Source organism: Adiantum capillus-veneris, chromosome 29 (assembly GCF_014529385.1).
Source record: "Adiantum capillus-veneris isolate H3 chromosome 29, ASM1452938v2, whole genome shotgun sequence".
Lineage (NCBI taxonomy): Eukaryota > Viridiplantae > Streptophyta > Polypodiopsida > Polypodiales > Pteridaceae > Adiantum > Adiantum capillus-veneris.
The window spans coordinates 56,450,197-56,476,337 of record NC_140959.1 but is presented as its reverse complement, the minus strand read 5'-3'; the positions used below and the strand labels follow the sequence as shown (position 1 = coordinate 56,476,337).

Sequence of the window (26,141 nt, the reverse complement as noted above, 5' to 3'; positions counted from 1 at the left end):
ATCTACAGTTCCTAACCTTACGGTTCAAGTGCACATCTTTAAATATCCTAATTTCAATAAAAAGAAATTACTCGAGAAAATAAGAAAATAAGAAAATAGTACATTTAGCAACATCTATCCTGCTGAAAATTGCAGCACCCTCTAAACGATCGAGAATATCATCAATTCTAGGAATAGGAAACCTATTCTTGATGGTATTCTTATTCAACGCAGGGTAATCAATACACATGCGCCATGAGCCATCCTTCTTTTGCACTAGGAGCACTAGGGAGCAAAAGGGTGAAGAACTAGGCTGAATCAGCCCCTTCTCTAATAACTCCTCAACCTGGCCCATAATCTCTTTCTGTTGCGCCGCACTAACCATGTAGGGAGGTCTATTTGGTGGGCTACACCCTGACACCAAATCTATCCGATGGTCCTCAGGTCTCTCTGGCGGCAATTGCGGCGGTAATGAATCAGAAAAACAGTCATAAACTTTTGCAAAAATGCTGACCTTTCTTTATCTAACACAGATAAATTTGATTGATCACTATCTAAGACATCACGTGCAAAAATCAAGTACACAGAAAGATGATTCTTTATTACAGAAGTGATAGCAGAAGCAAATACAATAGGGACTGACTCTCCTTTAAGCTTTACATCCAAGATGTGAGTTTTGCCCCTATGCTGTACAGTGATCTTTTTGTTGTAGGCATCCAAGACGCCATGCACTCAGAACATCCATTGGAATCTCAATAAGGCGTCACAACCTTCCAGCGGCATGATGTAGAACTCTTCTGTGTCCACATATGACTGGATATGCAGACGCTGTTTTCCAATGATGGGAGTAACACACTCTGAGTCGCCAGGACATGCCAACCCTGCCTCTGCTGTTCAGCTCTAATGCCCAGCTTCATACTTAACTCTGGTGAGATAAATTTGGCTTTGGCACCTGGATCAAAGAAGATGAGTGCCGTCCGATCCCTAACTTGACCCCATGCCCTGCATAACTGACTGGCATCTGTGCTGGGCCTGTCACCCATCATGTCTGGCACTAAACCTGCCGTGGGTTTAGGCTTCTTGCCTTTTTGGTCTCCTTTATCCTCTGACTCAGCTGGTCTTTTCCTTTGTGGACAATTGATAGAAAAGTGACCAGGCTGCTCGCATATAAAGCATTTGTTCTCAGCCATTAGGACCTTCTTTTCCTCGAGCGACTTGCACACAAAAGGCTTCCTTTTCTGTTTCTTTGCCTACGCTCCAGAAGTCCCGGCTGAATCCTTGTCTTTGGTGGCCTTTTCTGACCCCTGTGACGCATCAGGAGCCGTTTTCACAAAGGGCTTCTTCGCTGAATTTTTCTTTTGCTGTCCTCCTTTGTCGTTGCTCGGAAATCCACTGTCCTCTCCTTTCAACAAGACAATACCAGTGTTCGCAACTTCCATAAGCTAAGTGAGGGTAGCCACTTTGTTCTTTGTACAGTAATCGCCAAGCCCTTTAGGCAGCCCACAACAGTACTTATCTATCTGCTCTGTCAATGGCACAAATCTGTAGGTCACTAAGAGTAACGCTTTACAAAACCTCCTATTGTACTCCAGCAAGCTCTTGCACGAAGCTGAAGTAAGCTGGTGCCAATCTGTCATGACGTCGGCTTCAAATTCATTTGATAGCCAAGCAGATGCAAACATTTGCTTGAAGTAAACCCAAGTGGCGGGTGCCTCTCCTTGCATTAACAATGTCGTCCACCATGTAAGCGCATTGTCCTTTAAGAAAGTGGCGGCTTTCCTGACCTTCGAGGCCTCTGTAAAATTCCCTCCCGCATAAGCTATATCAAACTGCTGGAGGAAAGTGAGGGCCTTTGTCTTATCCTCGAAACCACTGAAGGTACTGATCTTTACAGCTACACCACCTTCTTTGTAAGCTTTCGGCTTCTCTAGTGCCCCCAAGTTGTCATATGGAATGGTCTGCAACATGGGCATTGTAGTAGGCATGATCGGCACATCTTGGCCATTCACATTTTGCGTCAGAGGTGAGATATCTGGCTGCTGTCCAGAAAAACCAGCCATGCCAAAATGACCCTGTGGCACCCCAAACTGGCCGTGGTTGCTCTGAAAACCATGCTGCATGCCGATACTACCATACATGGGCTTTGGCATGATGCCTTGCATACCCCCAAACACTGTTCCTAGCATGTACGGCTGACTTCCAGGCGCATAACCTCTATGTCACCCATCCTATGACGCATCAGAGATGTCCGTTCCCGGACGGTCAGATACTTCTTCCCGATGCTCCCTGTCACCCATCCAATGTGACGCATCAGAAGTACTCGGTCCTGGTGGCCTTACAGATATTCCCTTTCACAGTGCTCCCGTTATTACTCTGAATGACGCACTAGGAATATTCTGTACTCGGATGTCTCCAGTGAGAAAAACCCTCTCACTTAAAATTCCAATAATTCATTTAGAATTATTTTTATGTCAGATAAAGCCAATTTAGCAACAGTTGCATTGGTGGCGCTTGCAAGAACTCCATAAACCTTGGATTCTGCACCAGCTGCGAAAAGACATTCACCGCGGCAACTAACTGAGTCTTGAACGCATCATCCTCAAGTTGCCCAATCATAAAGCCCTGTACTACAGGAGGGACATTCATGTTGACAAGAGGTACAGACTGACGTGGCCGTGAGCTCTAGCCAATTATCACAAAGTGATGACGTGGCTACGAAGAGCAAAACCCCTAATTTCTGCCAGAAACCCTAAAATTCTTGCAAACCCTAATTTTTGCCAAAAACCCTAATTTCCAAAAATCGCAGAGGCTTTTTTTTTTTTTTTAATGATGAGCGACGCAAATCTTGCTTTTTCTCTACCCAATGAGAAAGAGAGAGAATGCTTTTGCTTTCAAGTTTTGACTCTCTGTGAGAGAGAGAGAGCAGTTGCTTTTGATTTGAAGCTTTTCGGGCTCTACTTTTGGGCATCCCTTGTAACCTTTAAATTAGTGGTGAGGGCCTCACTTCTCAGAGCATATGGATGCAGAGGCTGAGAGTGAATCCCGACCCACTCTCTTGTACTTTGAACTGAGTTATATAAAAAGAAATACCGAAAGGGGCACCAGTCTTTGGGGCCAATATCTCTAGGCACGGAACTCCGTCGGGCCAGTGCAAATCTTTTGTGATCTGTGAATTGTTGAAGTAGTTATTTGGTGCTGTCACGATTGATTCTTGACTTGCAGTGTCCAAGTCTGTTACACTGGTATCAGAGAACGGCCAATTTCTCTTCTACGGGAAATCCAAGCTCAATTTTTTTCCGCGGCACCTATGGCTTCACGCAAGGATCAGTCGACTCCCTCTGCATCTGGAGATGCGCACAGGGATCACAACGAAGATTCGGACAGAGAATATGGCCCGCCTCGGCCTACTCAGACAGAGCAAAGAGAGATGACGCGTCGTCAAATTATCGGCGATGCAACAAAGATGATGCTCAGTTTTGCGAAGGATCCGAATTTGGTAAAATATATGAGCGAGACTTCTTTTCAGGAAGTGCATGCGCAGTGGCAGAAAACCACTACACCACCCCTGAAACCCGCTCTCAAGAAACCTACTGATCACAAACAGTACTCAGAGAAGGAATTACAAGAGGTGGTTGATCCACGGATTGCTCAGCTTTTTGACGCGCAAAAGAAAGCCAAAAACAACGGCAAAAAGCAAAAGAAAAGCACTGACTTCCCGGGATATTTGGGTCGTCAGTCAACTTTTGATAAGGCAAAGAAACAGAAGAAGCGTGTTCGATTTGAAGGAGTACCCAGTTCTTCTTCTTCTTCTTCTTCTTCTTCTTCTTCTTCTGACAGTTCTTCTAGCTCTTCAGATTCAAGCGAAGAAGACAGAAAAGGTTAAAAGCGAAGCAAGAAACAAAGCTTCGGAAAGGGCAAGAAAAAGGCAAAGAAGGCTAAATCTCGCCCACAGCCTGACAGTTCTACTGAGGACTCGTCTACAAACAGCTCAGATTCTGAATATTGAAACTTCTATGCGAACAAGAAGAATTTTTACAAAGCCGACCAGTATGAATTTCTCCAAGATAAAAGCAAGAAAGTCCGAGAGTTTAAGGAAGGTGGCCACTCGATCAAGTTTGATACTTTTTCAAGATACTCAGATGCTTCGAAGGCTGTCTTTTATACAGCAGTTTGACATCGCTTTCGCAGGAGGACGCTATTCAGAGCACTCCAAGATTCGGAGAGCTACCTCTTACCTTAAGGGGAATGCTCGTACTTGGTGGTCCACGCTTCTTTTAAACAAGACTGCTCCAGTTAAATGGCTGAAATTTAAAAAGCTTTTTATTTCTTCTTGGTTGACGCAAGAATATGAACGAGATACACGAGCTGCTTGGAACCATCTTCGGATGATTAAGAAAGATACAATCAATGCTTATTGTAAAAGATTCTAGAGCTCTTTTCTACCCGCCTCTTCATTCAAGAAGATCTCGTTCAGAGAACAGATTGAGCGGTTAACCTTGGGTCTACCTACAGAGATCCGAGATCACTTCTTGGAACAGAAGTCGGCTTCTATTCAGGAGTTGATGAGTCATGCGAAGCGGGGCTTTGCCATTCACTCTGGCAGTCTGACCTACCCCACAGATGAGGCCATGACACAACGAGCCGAACAGACTTTTGGGAATGAAAGTAGAAAGAAAAAGAGCAACCCAGAGAAAAAGGATGCACGACCCAAGCTTACTCCCGAGGAGAGAGCTCGCTTTATCAGAGAGGGGAAGTGCTTTCAATGCGGGGAACAGGGACATATCTCTGCGAAGTGCCCTAAAAAGGCAAAGAAAGCACAGAATGATAAAGATGACGACAGGCCTGAGAGTTCGAGAGCAGCTGAGGAACGTGGCAGAAAAGGCAAATAGAAAAGCAGAACTGGTACCACATGGCGTGGGACCTGCACTGAATCTAATGAATGAAAGTACAAACTTTGGCGCTTTTGGGGCAAAGTGAAGGATTAGGAAGCTCTTTTGAAGGAGCCAAGGCCAACTTCTTTTCACTTGGAATTGGCGGCTCGATTTGGAAATTACGCCCGACAGACTGACGCCACAGGCGAAGGTAGTTCGACTGGCACCCGGATGGGATGTTGCCAATACACCGAGCATTGGCAAACTTCGTTTGCAATGACAGGGGTGTTCAGGGCACGCGAGTGACGTTCTACTCGGGATCCCTTGGTACCACAAGAACTACGCCGTGGTTGACTACCGGGCAAGAAAGCGACTTTGACAAATGAAGGGCTCAGAGATTGTACTTGATGATTTCTTTACTCATTCTTATGGGAGAGACCTGAACGATGGATAAAGGTTATATTATGGAATGAAAATATTATGGACCCAGTGAAAGACCTCTTGGAAAAGGGTCTTGTCCAGCATAGTACTTCACCGTATTGCTCTCCACTGTTGTTGGATTTGAAGAAAGACGGATCTTGGAGAATGTGCATTGATTATAGAGCTCTCAACAAAATCACCATCAAGAACAGATTTCCGATTCCTAGGATCGATGATATACTCGACAGGTTACAGGGATCCTCGTGCTTTAGCAGGATTGATCTGAAGAGTGGATATCATGAGATCCAAATCGCGACGGGAGACGTCTACAAGACAGCCTTCCGGACTACTTTTGGATTATTTGAGTTTTTTTGGTGATGCCTTTTGGCTTAACCAATGCTCCTGTGACATTTAACCGGATGATGGACGGGATTTTTCGAGAGTACAGGCTATTTGTTGGCACTTTCTTTGATGATATCATTGGTTTCTCCAAGAATGAAGCAGAACACAGAGATCATATGCTTCAGAGATACATTTTTTTTGGGACACTTTGTCTTAGCAACACGAGTGCAAATGGATCCGGCCAAGATAGACACGGCCCGATTTGAAGAATGTCCATGAAGTTGAAAGCTTCTTGGGACTGTGTTCGTACTACAGACGGTTCATTCGAAAGTTTGCAGAGGTTCCTTCCCCTTTGCATATCTTGATACAGAAAGGAGTCCCTTTCTTGTGGGGATCCACAGAGGTGACTGCCTTTCAGACATTGAAAGAGAAATTGACTACAGGACCAGATTTGACTTTGCCGGACTTGCAAAAGTCATTTGAAGTATTTTGTGATGCTTATGGTCGTAGTCTGGGTGAGGTCTTCATGCAAGAAGGCCATGTCATTGCTTACGAGAGCCGATTGTTCTCTAGGCCGGAGATGACAGCACAGATATACGAGAAGGAGCTTTTGGCGATTATCCATGCTCTTACTCAGTGGCGGCATTACCTACTCGGAGCAGATTTTACAGGCCATCAGAGTTTGCGCTACTTCTTGTCACAGAAGCAGCTTTCGGAAAAGCAGATGCGGTGGGTGAACATCTTGTCACAGTTTCACTTCCAGATTGTCCATGTGCGGGGACAGAAGAATGTGGTGGCGGATGCTTTGTCTCGAAAGCCGTTGGTTCTCGCTATTCCACGATACATCATAAGAGCTTCGAGGATATGGTCGATCAGTATGCCACAGATACAAATTTTGCGAATATTTTCACACGGATACGGGATGGGGAGACAGTAGCTGGATACTCCCTTCGGGAAGGCTACTTGATGAGAAGGACTATGTTGGGCGTTACACAGCCGTTGTGGGAAAAGGTTATGACTGAATGCCATCGTCCACCTTTTATGGGTCACTACGGCATTGCTACCACCATAAAGGGGTAGAGAGATACTTCTTTTGGCCGAGACTCAAAAATGATGTGGAAGAGTTTGTGCGCAGTATGCCAGAAGGTCAAGTTTGATAGGCATAAGGCACAGGAATTGTTACAGCCTTTACCCATACCCACCCGCCCCTTGGGAAATATTGAAATGGATTTCATTTTTGATCTCCCGAGAACACAGAATGATCACGATGATTTTCCGATTACACAGCACGTCTGAGACGATAGTCTCCTACAGAGACCCCAGATTTATGAGTTTGTTTTGGAAGGAAATTTGGGAGAACATTGGCACGCGGTTGCAGTTCTCGTCAACGTTCCACTTGCAGACTGAGTTTGTTTTGGAAGGAAATTTGGGAGAACATTGGCACGCGGTTGCAGTTCTCGTCAACGTTCCACTTGCAGACTGACGGGCAATCTGAGATTGCCAATTCAGTGGTTTTAGATTTATTGAAGTCTTGTATCTCGGATCAGAAGACTCAATGGGAAAAGAACTTACCTTTGGTGGAATTTGCCTACAATAACAAGATACACTCTTCAACCGGGAAGACGCCATTTGAGATTGTTGAAAGTGCTGCAAAGGTTCCATCCTTCCTGAGCACGAAAGACTAGATATTTGAAGCGGATGAATATTCACGAGATTTGGATTCGGCTTTTGCCAAGGTTCGCGAGACTTTGCAGAAGTCTCAAGAACGATAGAAAAAGGCAGCGGATCGCCATCGTTGCGACTTGAAATTGAAGGAGGATGATTGGGTGCTCTTACGTTTTGAGAAGGCACGCCTAAGAAAGAAAAAGGGAAAGGAGAGGCTTCTTTTCTAAAGCTTAGTATGTGATCCTACGGACCTTTCCAGATTACTGAAAAGATAAATGATGTCTCCTTCCGATTGAAACTGCCAGATACTTGGAGGATTCACAATGCATTGCATGTGAGTCTCTTGAAACCTGTTAAGGGTGATGTGCCTGATGATGGGGAGCCTGATGAGCAACCCGCAGTGGAAGAAAACGAGGAGACCCTTGTTCCTGAACAGATTTTGGCACATACGGATACGAAGAAAGGTAAAGTCCGAAGGCGGTTCTTGGTTAAATTCAAGAACTTTCCTGCATTTGATGGGAAGTGGATGGAGGAGGAGGACCTAGCAGATACTCCTCGGATTGTGAAACTTTACCTCGATGTTTTGGTTTAGCATAGTCAACTCCCAAACGGAACCCAGAAATTTAGCTTGGCCGAAGATCTGGTGCAAAGGGATGCACAAGAGAAGAGTTACTCAGCTCCTTTGTCAACAGATGCCTTGATTTTGATACTAAAGTCACTGATGTCTCTTTGCGCTTCAGGGATACTGAGAGCTGACAGTATTCTGTTGGAATACTTTATGAAATGGAATTCCTGATAATGATACTGATTTGTTCTTGACTTCTTTTGAGTGCAGGAACTGATAGACGAAATGACTGCAGCATTTTGGTCTGATTGATCTCAAATAGACATGGTTGCAATAGGGGTTAGTCAATCGGACATCGATGAGGTCCCGATTGGACCTAGATGTGATTGCTAGCTACATTGCCGATAAATCATGGTCTAAGATCCGAATGAATGTTGAATGTCATGTGATGTCCTATGATGTCTGGTGATGTCCTGTGATGTCGTGTGATGTGACTATCGATTTTGTACATGTGCTAGAAGTGTGTTCCTAGTACGTAGGTACTAACAGTCAGTGTCTGCTAAGACGGATTATGGCTTTTGTCGGTTTTGCAGCGTAATCGCGGTCGATTACAATGCTTTCAAGAGGGGGGTATGTCACAAAGTGATGACGTGGCTACGGACAGCACAACCCCTAAAATTCCTACAACCCCTAATTTTTGCCAAAAACCCTAATTTCCAGAAATCGCGGAGGCTTTATATATATATATATATAATTTTTTTTTTTTAATGATGAGCGACGCAAATCTTGCTTTTTCTCTACGCAATGAGAAAGAGAGAGAGAGAGAATGCTTTTGCTCTCAAGTTTTGACTCTCTGTGAGAGAGAGAGAGCAGTTGCTTTTGATTTGAAGCTTTTGGGACTCTGCTTTTGGGCATCCCTTGTAACCTTTAAATTAGTGGTGAGGGCCTCACTTCTCAGAGCATCTGGACGCAGAGTCTGAGAGTGAATCCCGACCCACTCTCTTGTACTTTGAACTGATTGAAATACCGAAAGGGGGGTCAGTCTTTGGGGCCAATATCTCTAGGCACAGAACTCCGCCGGGCCAGTGCAAATCTATTGTGATCTGTGAATTGTTTAAGGTGGTTATTTGGTGCTGTCGCGATTGATTCTTGACTTGGAGTGTCCAAGTCTGTTACACCAATCTCAAAAACCATAGGGATCTCATGTCTGTCCTTTGAAGAGGAACCCTCTTCCATAATGGCCTTCCCCTTGTCGGCCACAGTGTAATCCCCGCGTTCCTGCATTGTGTGTCTTTACCCAAAACAACCGAGGCTCACTCTTTGAGGAAAAAGTGATTGATGTCCCAGCAATGGAACCTTGAAACCGGCCCGTGGGGCGGTAGGCGTTGGCTCACACCCAAAATTCTTTACTTTAGACACACACAGAGTACTTTGCAAAGGTAACCTGTAACGGGGATTAACACCTAAGTACACACACGGCTCGGAAGCTAGAATGCTCCGAGCAGACGCCGACAACCTGTAGGCCCCAAAATAGGCGCCCCTTTAGGTATTTCTTTATTCTTTAACAGAGGGAATAAAACCTGTGATCTCCTACAAGCTGCCCCGCACAATCTAGGCTAAGAAACACCTGTTCTGGCCCGATTTCAACAGCACAAATGTACTAGGACGCTTCACAGTCAGTATCCCCACGCAATAGGTGACTTTCCCGACGCATACGGACACTTTGCAAAACCTGGCAAGAATCTGCAGCACGCTGAATTCTCTGTTTTCTGCCCCGAAAATGCGCCAGTTCACCTGTACAGCCGTCCCCTCGCATCCCCGAACCTGCTGGGGGTATTAGGGTCCATTTAGGGCTGAAACCCTAAACCTGCAAAAATACACAGCAGACTGTAATTCCCTGTTTTGGGCTCCGTTTCGCGTGTCGGTCACATCTGTAGCAAGACCTCGAGCTCCCGCACCTGTAGGGCTACTTGCCCTTTGAATCGGACGAGATTTCTGACGTGAAACCTCTCCGAATTCACCTGTACCTGCGAGGGACTAGCCGCTAGCTAATCCAGTACCTGTGCAAGAGGCTCTTGCCTCGGCAATCGCGCATGAACCCACATAACTGTACATTGGTCAAATGAAAAGCCCACTAGTGGGGCATAACATACTGCTCGTAGAGGAGAGAGAGAGAGAGCAGTGCGTAGCGTGCACGGCATCACTCCTGGCACCACACTGTACATAAGGGGGAAAGGAAGCACTCAGATTGCAAATGAAGCCCCTTCCCTGCATAAAATTCAGCGCCCTTTTTTTCTGCATGAGGCAGGTTCATGAAAAAATGACACTTGGCACGTTTACAAGCATTTGCCCATTTTGGGTTTGCCGCTTAAAAATACCCCGACTGGTCGCCCATTTGACTTCGCGGCAGAGTTGGAAAGTGTTCCCCTAGTCATACCGGAGGTAATGACACGAACACATTTCACGGCCCAAAATAGTAGTTCCCTAAATTTTAGAAAATGATTCCGTTGGGCTCCCCGTGGTCATCTGACCATCTATCCTCATTGGGACCGCATCCAAAAGTGCAATGTGGCCCAACTGTCGGATACTTTCTGTTGGTAGTCAAACCTTGACTTTAGGCCTTTATTGAGTTCACTTCCTAGTATCCACCAACTTGCTAAGTGCCACAGGGGGACCTATATGATCTTGCTCAGAGCCTAGACATCCTCTTACCATACGAATTCCAGTGCCGACCACTACCCATCTACGGGTGAAACTACCGTTCACTTTGGCCATACAATGTCCGACCGTTTGCTACTTCAAGAAGAGGGTCTCAAAAATAAAACAAAACCCATTGGAAAGAAACCAACAACTAAAGTTAGCAGTTGCCATGTCCTCGTCACATAGTTAACAGTTGCCACGTCCACGTGACTCTCTCTCTCTCTCTCTCTCTCTCTCTCTCTCTCTCTCTCTCTCTCTCTCTCTCAATTGAATTCAATTTCTCTTTTGAAGTGAAGTAAAGCAACCTTGTGTTTGTGCGGAGTACTAGATCCGAGCTAAATCCTAAAACACTTTCGCTGCACCTGACAAATACCACACCGGCAACGGTGTGGAGGCCTAAGGGCCCTTGAGAGGGTAGGTTGGGACCCCATCCAGTGTTAATTCTCCATTTTACTCTCTCCCCCCCTCTACACATCTCTACCTCTCTCATTCTCTCTCTACAAGAAGAAAATAAAAGGAACCATCATTTGTGCTAAGTAGCACCCATTCAAGCAAGGAAAGAAGAAGATTTGTGGAAGTGTAAAGTCTAAATCTTGTCACCATTTCAATTCTGTTGCACGTGGCATTGGTATCAGAGCTTTGAAGCTTTTGCACTAATCCGCTAATTCCCAAATTGTTTTTTTTTTCTCTCGTGTTTGAGGTTGTGTTTTGCATTGTTTCGGGATACTCCTCCCACCCTTGGAACAGTAGACCTGCTGCCATTGCACATAGGATCGTCCACCTTGAGCATCTAGAAATAGCAATTAATTGTATATTGGGTGTTGCATGCGGGGTGCACTGATGAGGGGGTATATAGCTATCCTGAAGATAAGTATGCGACCTTCCTTGAGCACAAGAGAGGAAATCCTTTGGTCAAGACTCGTAGCGATATGGAGACCAAATTCCTCCTCTGGATCCTCCAAGTAGCCCTCCCCATCCTCCAAGTAGTCCTCCCCCTACCCCTCCACCCTTGCGGATGATGATGGAGATGATGATGCGGCAACAAAAGGCATGCCGATAAGAGCGTGTGGAAGCGGAGGAGCCACGGAGACGAGCATGTGGAAGCAGCAGAGCGAGAGGAACGTCGATTGGCAGCCAAAGCCAAGGCTCGTAGGCAAGAGAGAGCAGCCATGCGTAATCTCATAACATCTCTCGTGGTTCAATCCGATTCCTCCTCGGATCCGGATTATGAGAAGCTTGCCAAGACCATCGTGGAGGTGACCAATTCTATACGGAACATCGACGAACCAATTCCCGAGAAGATTACGTTCAATTAGTATAACGGCAAGACGGATGCGATTTTCATCTACTCTTGGCTGCATCAATTTACATCTTATTTTGTTGTTGTTCAAAAGTCTAATAATAACAAAGTTCTCTTGGCTTCCATGCATCTCACAGGTGATGCTATCACCTAGAAGGATGAGTGGATAGAGGAAAAGGACGATGCTATGGGCATGTTAATGGTCAAAAATTCGTTGTGTTATTTGATTAGCACACAAGAAATAATTCGTTGCGGGGTAGCACACAAGAAATAATTAGTGAGGAAGTGATGACACATTCCCGTCTCCCGTCCATTCCTATTTCCACCTACCCGGTGATGGGATTCTCGGACGGCATATGTCACAAACCAGTGACATGGCAGCCCGGATACACACACTTACACCCCGGCTGGCTGAAGAATCCCGTAAAACACGTTGCAGTGTTGACGTGGCAGCAGTGTATGGACCCCCGAAAAATGCGGCGCAGATTGCGGCGGAAACAAAACGGCAGCTGTACGGAACTGCTGACGTGGCAAAAGCATACAGACTTCCAGCTTTTTGGCTACGCAATGCTTGAGAGAGAGAGAGCTTTTGAATAGTTGCTTTATTTTTAATGCTTTTCAGAGTATGGCAGCTTTTGGCATCCCTTGTATGAATAAATAAGTGGTTTGGGCTCCAACTTCTCAGAGCATCTGGACGCAGAGTCTGAGAGTGAGACCCCTCCCACTCCTTGTACTTTGAGTTGCAGATTAATACAAAAAGAAATACCAAAAGGGGTGCCAGTCTTTCGGGCCAATATCTCTAGGCACAGAACTCCGCCGGGCCGTGTCGAATCAATTGTGAACTGTCAACTGTTTTGAAGTGAATCTCTGTTGTGTCGCAGTAGAATCTTGACTTGGAGTGTCCAAGTTTGTTACAGTGGTATCAAAGCACGGCCAATTTCTCTTCTACCGAGAAATCCGATCCTTTTCTCACGACACTTATGGATTCAAACAAAGATCGGTCGACTTTCTCTGCATATGGGGATGCAGGAACAGATCACGAAGAAGATTCTAACGAGTATGACCCGCCTCGGCCTACTCAGGCGGAGATTGAAGAGATAAAGCGTCGACAATTGGTTAACGATGCGACAAAGATGATGACCAACATTGCGAAGGATCCCAAATTTGCAAAATTTTTGACGCAGACATCCTTCGACGAAGTGCACTCTCAGTGGTGGAAGGCCACAGAACCACCCCTCAAACCGGCACTCAAGGAACCTCCTACTCCAAGGATGTTTACAGAGCAAGAATTACAAGAGGTGGTTGATACACGGGTTACCCAGCTTTTTGACGCAACCAACAAAGCCAAAAAGCACGACAAAAAGCAGAAGAAAGGAATTGACTTCCGGGCTATTTGGGTCGTCAATCTGCTTTTGCCTCGACAAGAAAACAGAAGAAGCATGTCAGATTTGAAGGAGTATCCAGTTCTTCTTCTTCTTCTGACAGTTCTTCTAGCTCTTCTGACTCGAGCGAAGAAGACAGGAAAGGGAAAAAGCGAAGCAAAAAGCAAAGCTTCGGAAAGGGAAAGAAAAAGGCAAAGAAGCCTAAATTTCGCCCAGTTTCTGATAGTTCTACAGAGGACTCGTCTTCAGATAGTTCGGACTCCGATGATCGTAGATTTTTTGCAAAGAAGAAGAATTTTTATAAAGCCAACCAGTATGACTTTCTGGAGCATAAAAGCAAGAAAGTTCGAGAATTTAAAGAAGGTGGACCGTCAATCAAATTTGACACTTTCTCTGGATTCCGAGATGCTTCGAGGGCTTTGGCCTTCATAGAGCAGTTTGATATAGCTTTCTCTGGAGGACATTACTCAGAGCACTCCAAGATTCGGAGGGCTAACTCTTACTTCAAGGGGATTGCTCGAACATGGTGGTCCACTCTTCTATTGAACAAGAAAGCGCCAGTTAAATGGCTGAAATTTAAAAGGCTTTTTATTTCTTCTTGGTTGACTCGGGAGTATGAACGCGACATACGAACTGCTTGGAACCATCTCCGAATGACCAAGAAAGATACCTTGGACGCATATTGCGAGAGATTTTGAAGCTCTTTTCTACCCGCTTCTTCATTTAAGAAGATCTCGTTTAAAAAATAGATTGAGCGGTTTACCTGAGGACTTCCTACGGAGATCCGAGATCACTGCTTAGAGCAAAAGTCAGATTCTATTCCAAAACCGATGAGTCATGCGAAACGGGGCTTTGCCATACACTCAAGCAGTCTGACTTACCACACAGATGAGATCATGACGCAGAAAACCGAGCAGACTTCTAAAAATGAAAGTAGAGAGAAGAAGAGCCCCCAAGATCAAAAAGATAAGGATGCACGACCCCGGCTCACTCCGCAAGAGAGAGCCAACTACATTAAAGAGGGGAAGTGTTTGGGATCTAGGGAACAAGGACACATCTCCGAAAAGTGCCCTAAAAAGGCACAGAAAGATCAAGATGAAGAAAGGCTAGAGAGTTCAAATGCATTTGAGGAATGTGGACGGAAAGGCAAGATGAAAGCAGGACTCATTCCAGATTGCATGGGTACTCACCCAAGCACGATTGATGAGAGTGCACAAGTTTTCCGAGCTTGGGGTAAAGTGAAAGATCAAGAAGCCCTGATTTTCTTTGATGGAGGAGCCAAGGCCAACTTCATTTCACCTGAATTGGCGACACGACTTGAGATTACACCCGATCGGATGGGACCACTAGCAAAGGTAGTTCTAGCGGTAGGGACGTAGCCATTACACCTATCATTGGCAAACTTCGGTTGCATTGTCAAGGGTATTTGGGGCAAGGACTTCTACATAATGCCCTTGGAAGGTTGTGATGTCCTCCTCGGAATTCCCAGGTACAATAAGAATAACGCCGTGGTCGACTATCGGGCGAGAGAAGCGACTTTGACTACAAAAAAGGGCCGAACCATTGTACTTGATGTAAAACTTAAGGGCGAATCTGTCCCTATTGTATCGACTTCGCCCGTTTTAAAATTAATGAAATCCAGTCTGTTTGTTTACTCGATCTTTTTGAAAGAGTTAAACGATGATCATAGGACAAATATGTTGGATCTAGAAAAAGAACGCCAAGATTTTCTCCACACTCATGCCGATTGCTTTTCTAAGGGCCTACCAAGCGAGTTGCCACCAGCTCGTCCTAAGGATCATACCATTGATCTGATACTTGGAAGCACACCACCGAACCGGCCACCTTACCGTGTGAGCCAAGCCCAGAATGAAAAGATTATGAACCAAGTAAAAGACCTCTTGGAAAAGGGTCTTATCCAGCCCAGTACTTCACCTTACTGCTCTCCGGTGTTGTTGGTTTTGAAGAAAGACGGATCTAGGAGAATGTGCATTGATTATAGAGCTCTCAACAAAATCACCATCAAGAACAGATTTCTGATTCTTAGGATCGATGATATTCTAGACCAACTAGAGGGCTTCTGAATACTTATATGGCTAGTATGCCCCAAGCAGGCCACCCATGCATTGCATGAAGGCTCCATCAGGTCAACCAGCTTGGCAGGTCATACTCTTTTTTGGACCTTGCTACATCACTCTACTGATTCATCTTAGGTCTTCTGAATACTTATGTGGCTAGTATGCCCCAAGTAGGCCACCCATGCATTGCATGAAGGCTCCATCAAGTCAACCAGTTTGGCGGGTCATATTCTTTTTGGACCTTGAACCCCATTTGATGGATATCCCCTATTTTAGGGATTTTGATTCCTGGCTGGATACAGCATGTGGGAGAGGTGCCTATTGCCACCTATATACCCCTTACAGTGCACGCTTGGTGGCCCCCCCCCAAGGGGCTGCACCTTGGTCATGTGATGCACAGCATGCCCTTTGTTTCTCAGCATGCCCTTTGTTTCTCAGGCAATCTCTCTCTTAACTCCTTTTCTTGGCTTCTGCTACCACTCTGACAAGGCCATCTACCAAGTCACCCTCTTATATCCAAATTGGTTCGCACCACCAAGCCTATCGTCACTTGGCCCACTTCTGCAAAAGTTCATATAGATCTTCTTTTTTCCGAGAAAAAGATCCTTTCATTAGTTAATAAAATTGCTCATAGGGCTACAAAACCACCTCTACTAGAGAGGGCTATATCAAAAGCATGGGAAGACTCTCCCAGTGAGTAAACAAAATATGTACAATGAGGGCTAAATCACAAAATGGGAGGAGCCATCTAGGCGCACCCTGGACCATGGTAAAGAAAAACACTGGGCGCCAGAGTCGCAGGAAAGCCTCTCTACGCTCTCGCATCCAGTCGGAGCTGCCTTGAAGTCTCTCGAACTGACCCCTGAGAGTGTGAATCAACTCCAACCAAAAGTCACAAATAGTCTCTAGTGGGACAGGGCGAGCTTCGAAGATGCAAAAGCAGTGGGCCCGCCAAATGAACCAGAAGAATAGTGTCAAGCAAAAGACAAGCTCCCAACACAACTCTCTCACTGCACGACTCCTAAGAGGTAAGCTCTGTGGCAAGCTGGAGTGTAGAACCTAGGTCAATCCCCCTGGATCACTATCATCTTGCTGGTGCAAGCCAAGTCAAAATGGAGCGCAAGGCCCGTGAGAGTGGACCAGGTTGTAGCCCCCCAAGTGTACTGTCGAGCTGTGAAAAGAGTTGGCATCAACCGAAAAACTCGAAGCCAAACCTATTGTGCCATGTGACAGTCCCACAGACAGTGACGCTGACTCTCCAAAGGATGGTCACAAGCTACACAAGCTATCGAGAAGCCACTCTGTACTAGCCAACTCCCAAGTATTGTAGGTCTGTGTACAACTAGCCACTGAAATATAGTAACTCTCCTCGGCTGCCTGCAGTCCCACAACCACTCCCAAAAACCTGACAAGAACTCAGCAGTGAGACCCTCCTCCTGCCAATGAAGTGCTGCAGCACAACAAACCTCTCTCTGTGCTGCCAATATGTGGCGCCCCAGTCAAAATGTGTACTGGGAAAACGGGGTCCCAGGGTGATCGGCACAGGAGAAGGGATCTCTCCAGAACCACTCTCCAAGGTCCCATTGTACTCATGCCATAGGGAAGCTTCAAGCTCTCCCAAGCCCAAAGCCGACAGTGGCCTGTCTCAAGATCTACTACGTCAGGATCTATGACATAAGTCCTCCCACAAATGCCCACAACTCATGTCCTCTGAAAGCAACACTCTGCAACCTGTGGAGCCTCTATCGAGACTCTGTGAAGGCAGCTCTCTCCCTGAACCTCAAAGAACATGCGGGATACAAAGATCTTCAATTTCAAAATTCCTTAAATTCCAATAACCTCCTAAGCGTGCCACCACATGGCATATAAAAATCATCAACCGAATTGACCATCCTTTCCAAACTAGACTTCTTATTAACTCAAAAATGGTCATAAATTATAAGAAGTGCACCTCAATAATATTGTTTTGAGTCCTTCCGGAAGTAATCCCATAGATGATGCCATCCCTCTTGGATACAAACCAAGTATCATCCCATGCATGTGTGTCAAGTGGCATAAATCACCCTTCTTGGATAGTTATTCACCCTCAAGTTTAAAGCCTGCAGTTATTTTTTGTCAGTTTCGTTTATTGTCAAGTTGAGACAATCAGGAAAAGGTTGTTTTTCTCGAACATAGAGCCAAAATATCCAACTTGAATCTAATTACCTGGACTAAATGAGGATACTTTCATGAACTAATAAGGTCAATAATACTTACACATGAGCATTTAGACCCGCCACCACTGGCACATCCAAATGTTTCAAAAATGTACAGGCGTATGTACATTTCCTTAGCACACAATAACTATTATTTGGAACAACTCAACTGTGCACCACGTGTGGCCTAACAGAAGCAAGAGCGAACTGTTCGCTTATGCTTTTTCTTCTTTTTTTAAACACAAAACACACATGCATGCACACCCCTCCACACGCGCACACGCATGCAGAAAGAAAGAAACCTGATCTTGCCAGTCTTCTTTGAAAATGACTGTTGCGCATTGTATCCAGGATCGAATAAGCTAAATCAAAATTTCCTTCAGCAAGTGCTGCATCAATTAGCTTAGAGCAATCATCACCCGAAAGAGTCCCTCCTGGACCAATGCATTTCTGCGACAGTATGGCGGTCGCACATTCTGCATTCTCAGCCAATGCTAAACACCTCAAGAGCTCCTCATCTGCAAATAAGGAAGCTTCAGCATTTTCTTGCTTCATGTCCTGAACGCCTGGCTCAGCTGAGCTTTGTGCAGCACTGGTTGTCACATCCCAATCATCAGTTTCCACGCTCACAGCATCATCTTTCATGAGATTGCTGGCATCTACCTGCTGTTTGCTTGCTGCTTGAGCATAAGTGGTACAACACCTTTCGCTTGATCGACAAACTCTTATCAGGTGAAGCTTTGTGAATACAACCACGAAAGAGAATATTGTTCCCACTCGTGCATGTCTCTGTATCCTTGTTAGCGAAGAGATTGATGCTGTTGAATTGGAAAGACACACAACGGGTTCCTCCAAAAAATGGATTCCGACTGGCTTCATGAAGCTCAGGAAAACTGAGGGTCTTCCAGCATGAAGAAGCAAGCTCGCTTTCTTCTTGGAAGTGATGCCGAGCAGATTCCCAAGGCATGCAACGGTGCATGCATTGCGGAGAGAACTGCTCTTGTGAGAGCATGAAGCGAATGCAGCCCCAGCGCTCGAAGTTGCCACAGAGGTGGCTGCGGACTGCGAGGTCACGGAAGAGTCCATGACCAGAAGTTAATCACGAGCATCGACAGGCTCCAAAGCCAGCTTGCACGGGAAATTGGCTATGGTACTCTCTGGCTGCGATCCGCGGCCTTCAATCCATTCATTATCCTTCATTTTGGATAACATACTCTAGTATTATGGTGCCACCAGCTACATAAGTTTTATCAAAAGTGTAACATTATTATATATGTAATATGTAATATGTAATACCAACGTTGAAGACTGACGGATCGGGCTATAGAGCACACCATTGGAGCTGGCCAGAGCAAGGAGAATGTGCCATGTGTCAAGGGGAAGGGAGCCGGAATCCCTCCTCCCATTATAGATAGTATAGATACATCAGCTCTATGCAATGTACAAACCACTCCACAGCTAAGCTCTTCCTAAGAGCATCAGCAAGGTTGTCATTTGTATACACCTTGATGAGTTTGACCTTCTTTTCTACCCATCCAATATGAATTGATAGCTCTTTGTGTTTCGTTTTGGAGTGAAACAAAGATTCTTTTGTCAAAGCAACGGTACTCTGACTATCACCATACAACATTGGAATCTACTAACCCTTGTTCAAATTTCCCACTAAGTGTGCCAACCACAGTGCTTCCTTACTGGCCTCTTTGATGCTGAAACATACTCAATCTCTATAAGTGGAAGCGGATATACAATTCTAAAGACACGATCTCCAAGAAATAGCACCTCTAGCAAATATGAAAATATAGCAAGATGTAGACTTCCTGTTGTCTACACTCCCTGCATAATCTACATCTATGTATCCAACCATGGATGTGTCACTATTCTCGAATTGTAAGAACTTGCTTGTTGTACCTTTCAAGTATCTGAGGATATGTTTCACTACATCCCAATGCTTCTTGGCAGGGTTCACCATGTAACGGCTCACCACTCCCACCGCAATGTAATGTTTGGCCTCATAGCCACCATAGCACACATGAAACTGCCCAATGTTGAGTAATACAGAATCTTATCCATCTTGGCCTTTCAACATTAGACTTAGGAGAATCATTCTTGCTAAGTTTCAAATATGATGGCATCGGGGGTACTTGATGCCTTCCCCCCTTGCATATATGAAACACTGCAAGACCTCTTGTATGTATGACCCTAGAGAAATCTCAAGAATACCCTTTGACCTATCACGCTTGATATGCATACCAACAAAGTGACTAGCTTCTCCCAAATCCTTCATGGCAAAAGTATGACTCAACATTTGCTTCAAAATTGCAATCTCATGAATGTTTTTCCCAATGATTAGCATGTCATCAACATATAAACTAGAAGAATAAGTGATCCATCGCTAAGCTTCTTTATAAATAAGAAGTTATCTTGGGGGATTCACTCTGTATAAAAAATGGAATGCCACCTACAAGTAGCCAAACTGGGAAAACCCCCTATTTACAACTTGTATAAGGTAAATATAGTCCCCTTTCTTAAGCTTATACAGTTTTCAACTTTAAAAAATATCATACCCTTGGCTTATTATATAAGATTTGAATTCAAGTGACCTTACTTATATAACAAGATGAATCAAAGAGAGAGTCCTTCAACAATAAAATATTTATAACCATATTTTTCACAAAGGCATGGTTTTCTGGACGAAACAAGACAATTATTTGAAAAACCGTGTACTTAACAAGAACACCTTTTGGGAAACAACCAACACAAGTACAAAGTGGCACTAGTGCCTTTTGTATCTATATAATAATTTTCACACAAGTTGGAGGATAGGGGTGTTGCTCAAGTGGGCCGCCATTCTAATGAGACACAATAGTTCCCTTCCTTACAACACTAGCGTTTTTAAGCTTAACCACCTCCTCCCTTATTCTTAACTTTACGTGGTACGATAAGTTTTCTATGGTTGATCCCTCTGGGCAGTGATCCTTGTTATTTTGTTTATATCCACCATGAGACTACATGAAAGTATTGAATTTCTGATGCCATTGTCTCAAACCTTACCTAAAGCCATAAAGTGCTTTTTTGAGTCTGCACACAAGTTATTCTTTGTTTGGCTTAACAAACCATTCAAGTTGCTTCATGTGCACATCTTCCTCAAGATCTGTGTGAAGGAAAGTCATCTTCACATCCATTCGGACTAGCTTCAAGTCCTCTATAGCGACTAGTCCAAGCACCATAAACAAAGTAGTCATCTTGACCATAGGTGAGAAGACTTCATCAAAGTCTACACCTTTCTACTACTTGAAACCTTTAGCTACAAGTTTGGCCTTCTTCTTAGGCTTTGGATCTTTGACGTACACTTTTTCTTATCAACTTATTTGCAAGGTAATGATGTCCTGCTTGCATGCACTTTAACTAGCTCCCATGTCTCATTTTGCTCAATCGAGTTTATCTCTGATTGCATTCCTTGCTCCCACTTATTCTTATCATCGATTTGCATGGCTTCTTGGAAACAAGACAGTTGCCCACAGTCAATCAAAATAAGGTGATCTAGAAGTGGCTAAAAACGCTAAGGCATACTTGAGGCTCGACTAGAGTGTCTCAAACCTTGACTACCGCTCTCAGCTCTCTATGGAATGTTGCTAGTGGAAGGATCCTCGCTATTCTTTTTTGAGTTTTGACCAACTATTAAAGAGTGCACAGATGCATGTGCACACGGTGTGGGGAAGGGAAGAGGAGAGCATGCACGGTGTGTGGATGGAGCGAGCCTCTCAAGAGAAGAAATGAGATTGCTCTTTATTCATGTACATGTATAATGAATAAGGGTAAGTGTGGCCAATGGGCAACCGGGCATCGTATGTTCGGCCCTGGGTAAAGGCACGTCACCTTTACCCCAAGAAACTTAATGATGGATAGCTAAACTACTAGTATGTACAAGAAAATAGGTGAGAGACTCTCTCAACCTACACCATTGGCTCGCTCACTCGATCTACATGCAACTATATCGGTTCTAATGATAGATGGATGTGTGTATCTACACGAAAATTTTGCAAACAACTCTGCATAGTCTGAAAAGCTCCACAATGCATCATGCTAGTGTCATTCATTGTATGACTGACAATCCCTGTTGCTCAATGAAGCTACTAGGGTCTGGCCTTGACACTAGTAGGTTGTACATTAGATGCCCGACTGCAAACAAAATCTGCACAAACATGTCTATACTAGCCTCCTCACAGTGCTATATGCATGCATTGCATCATCAAGACTACTCATCACGTATGGATGTATCATCACCAAAACTAGGATGGCTATGTCCTCTCATCCATAGGCAAAACTATGTGTCCTAGCATCAACTCATCAATCTCTAGCATGAGCATATCAAAGAACTCCATGTCCATCTTCTCTGTCTGTGTCTCTAGAGAGCAGACCCACTCTACCATTGTCCACATAGATTTTGACAACACTTGTTGTGTCTCACTAGAGCATTGTCACTCTACCTTTGACTCTAAAGAGTCTACTGACATATCCTGCACAACTACATGCTCTGTCTCATGAGCATACTAGAACTCACTAGCAAAGGAGACACTTGTGGTCTCTCACTCAACCCATACCAATAAAACTGAGACTATGCAGTCTCATACCTTAGATATATGCATAGGATATACTAAGCCACTCTGGCTCCCTTGGCAATCACTAGTGATCTGTAATGCATCTAAAAAGACCGCTCTCTAAGAAATATCTAACACCCACAATCTCCTAATTGTTTTACTAAGATCAAACTCTGTCTCAACTGAGGAACATATCACACATGTCGTAGCGTATATGATGCACCACTAAGCAATGACAAGAAAACATCTCCTACACCTCAATGTCAAACGTCGAACCATCAGCCAAGTGCACACAACCAAAGCTCCCACTAGAGAAAGTGCTAAACCACTCATGATATGGTGTGATGTGGAGAACTTCATCCTCATCTACCAATCAATGGGGAGAAGTGCCACCTCTCATAGACATGTAGGCAAGAGGAACGCTAAAGGTGAACGTGATATTACCGTCACTAGCATATGAAGCCACTGCTCTAGCATGTGTCAAAACCTCATCTACCTCATATGTTTGAAACAATGGCGCCTAACGTGACCTGTGTGACCACAATGCCAACATCACCTATATCGGCAACTACGAGACCTTCGTCTCTCTCACGAGTCAACACTGTCGACTCTGAACTGTCACATGTCAATAAACCAAAACTATGGTGAGAAATCCTAGGAGAAATCTAACAAAATCTCCCTTGAAAAATGAGCAAAATCTTAACCATAAACCATGCCAAAATACAACAAAGTGGGAGATCACTCGACCACTACACAATCATAACCATGATCAGCCACATCAATAATTGATGCTCGAATACGTGTAAAACGGCTCTACGATAAGTATATAGTGTAAAGTCCACAATCTGCATGCATAAACAATGTCATTAAACCAAGTGAGCCTAAGTTGGGACAAACAACTCAACCAAGCGTAAAGAGAATAACCATATATGCAAGTAGTGAGCAAACACGATGCTCAAAACGCATCCCACAAGAAAACTACCTGCAAAGATCTGACAATGTTCCAAAATTCTGTAGAACCTTTGATTGCCCATAATCTGTAGCCACTTGAGCATATGCAACTCTCACTCCTACGAGAGTGGGTACAAGAACACTAAATCCATGTCTAAACTGACAATACTGGTCAAAGTGAGAGTAAAAACTTGATCACTATCAAAGTGGGAGTCACGCTTGACCACTAAACCATCACAGAGTAAACTATAGATACGCAAAAGGCATGGTAAGAATTTGGCAGCGTTTTCCTTAAAATTTGAGCAAAATCTCAAAATTCTCACTAAAATGCATGAAGCATGAACAGACAGTGTCTCATTAGCAAAACCACATATGGTATACATAAACAGCCAAAAGCCTAGCAATGTAGCTCAGCCCTAAAACGAGCGGCTCTATGGACAACTACACATGTCCAAAATCCCTATAAACCTGTGGATCTGCCACTAGCTCATGTTGTATTTGCATATGCATATATAGCATAAAATCGTGCTAAAAATACTCTCCGAAGTGACCCACACAATCATAAATGAGCACAATACCTTTTCTACATAATCTGCACTGAAAAGAATGTGCAACTTGTGAGCAAAATGCTAAAATCTAGAACACTACCTCATCCGTCGGAAGCTCCGATCAGAAATTCGTCGACCAAAAATTAGACACATAGAAGAATCAACAGCCTGTGGTCGTAAATGCCATTTGGTAGGCAAACTCACCCGTGGGAAATCCGCTCGAAAATGGTCCACTGAAGCCGTATGTGTCGGATGAGTTTTGTTGAACTAAGAGAAGTGAGAACCATTGAAGCTGAAATTGCCAAGGAGACAACATCAGAGCCAAGCCATCCCGGATGCGGGCTAGAGGGGAGCCGTTGCCGTGCTCTCTCGATGGTAAGTCAATGTTGGGAAGACTCCGTTGAAGAAAAACTTCTCTAGAAACGGAAGAGAGCCGATGGTGAGGATATGCCGAAGGAGGGTAGCCAATGTTGAGGCTATGCCAAAGGAGAGCCAAAAAATGCTCTCGCTATGTCAAAGTCAAGAAGAACATGCCAATGCCATCTTTCACTGTCGGACATAACTGCTCACTGTTGATGTCGTCTTCTGCCATCCAATGGAAGCTCACAAAATCTATGATGTCAAAGCTTGAATGCCAAGAAGAGCGCCAAAAAATTGGTAGTCAATGCCATAGAGAGTGTGCTCATTGATGCTGGAATAGAGCCAAATCCAAAATTGTAGTTGATGTCGGATGATGCTAGAGGAGAGACAATGTGATCTCTATCTTACTCTCTAAGCCGAGGTCTTTGAAGCCTGTGTGTGTGTGTGTGTGTTTTGTATTACACACAATCTGAGAGCTTAACATGCTCTCTATCTCTCCTCGCTCTGTGTCAAAAAACCGGGCGTGTGCATATATGCGCACACACTCTTTGTTATTTTCTCGAATGCCAGAGTAGGAGAACCAACCAACTCTCCACTGCTTGCTTTCTTTATCTATCTCTTCCACTCCTCTCTTTTTCCATGGGCTTCTCTCTCTTTGTAGAGAGTGTGTGTGTATGTGTGTCACACACACACAACCTTTTGTAGCACTAGAGAGGCCCTGCAATTCAACGTTGGCCTTTGTTAATTGACCACAACTCTACCTTGGTTTTCCATTGGTTTTTGCTCTAAGGCTTCAAGCATGCGTGTGCTTTCCTCAGTGCTACTATTTGCCCATTTTATTTCCTTGCTTCTTGTTTTAAATGTTACGCTACTCTCTCAATTGACCGTCTAGCGTTTTTCATTTGCTATTCAATGATCTCTATTGTAAGGGTCCCAATTTGATTCCCTTTCTCCCCAAGCTCTCCTCTCCTCACTATAAATTTCAATTCCCTACTATTTTTTATTCCATGTAGAGATCAAAGATCTCCCTTAAGATTCTCTCTTGAGTACAAGATGAGCTTCACACAATCAAGTTCTACAGATCCCCTTGTGATGCTTTTTCCAAAGCTACTCCAAGCTTCCAATGATTCCCCATTTCTTTGTTGGCTCCATATGTAGAACTTCCTATTGCCCCCATTATCTACATAGATGCCATATCCTTAAGATCCCATTAAATCTCCAAGCGAAGCTACACACGTTGTGTGGGGAGGGGGGGAGCTACCAGGTTTGAGATTGAAACACCCAAGCTTTGATACCAGTTGAAGAGTATGTGGATGCATGTGTGCGGATGCAAGGATGGAAAGAGGAGAGCATGCACAGTGTGTGGTTGGAGCAAGTCTCTCCAGAGAAGAAGTGAGAATTCTCTTTATTCATGTATATGTATAATGAATAAGGGTAAGTGTGGTCAATGGCTGTCGGGCACTTGATGTCCATCCCCAAGCAAAGGCATGTTGCCTTACCCTAACAAATATGAGGCAACATCCTCAAATGTGACTCTCACATCTTTGATAGGTTTCTTATGCATCTTGGACTCATTGAAAATGACATCCGAACTTCTAATGATCTTACAAGATTTCGGGTGCTAGAGATGATACCCCATCTCTTTATCTGCACACCATAACCAATGAAGATACATTTGTGTGACTTTGGTTCAAGATTATGTCTAAGCTCTTTTGGCACATGGGCATATGCCTCGCAACTAGAAACGTGTAAATGATCATAGTGCGGTTTCTTGCTTGACCACAACTCCTCTAAAATTTGGTTATTCAAGAGCATACTAGGTAATCTATTAACAATGTGAATCGCTATCAAAATAGTTTAGGCCCAAAAACCTTGAGTCAAGTTTGCCATAGAAAACATAGCTGTGATCCTTTCCTGAATTGTGTGATTTATACTTTTAAAAACTCCATTTTGGGCAAGTGTGTAAGGTGCAATAAAGTGTTGTCAAATCCCAATTCTAGCACAAAAGTCAGCAACCTCCTCGGAGACATATCCTTCTTCATTATCAATCCTTAAGCTTTTGAGTTTCTTGCATGACTGATTTTCATTTAATGCAAGAAATTTCTAAACTATAGAGAAGCCCTCAACCTTATGTTTCAAAGGATATGCTCTCACCTTCCTATTAGATTCATATGTGAATGTCACAAA

At 44.2% G+C, this 26,141-nt stretch overlaps 1 protein-coding gene across 4 annotated transcripts in view; it reads right to left on the bottom strand.

The window, feature by feature from the left end:
* The window catches only part of LOC147419234 (Pentatricopeptide repeat (PPR) superfamily protein), a 58,243-nt gene extending 39,546 nt beyond the window's left edge, over positions 1-18,697 (bottom strand). For 2 of the 4 annotated variants that reach the window (XR_015187192.1, XM_086506264.1), the window contains exon 1: positions 17,800-18,697. Coding sequence is in view for 3 of the 4 variants with exons in the window: in XM_086506264.1 (XP_086362390.1) it covers positions 17,800-18,583 (784 nt within the window). In the remaining variant the exon portion in view is untranslated. The remainder of the gene's footprint in view (positions 1-17,799) is intronic. The other 2 variants (XM_086506263.1, XM_086506262.1) reach the window with 2 other exon arrangements.
* Positions 18,698-26,141: the final 7,444 nt, after the last annotated feature.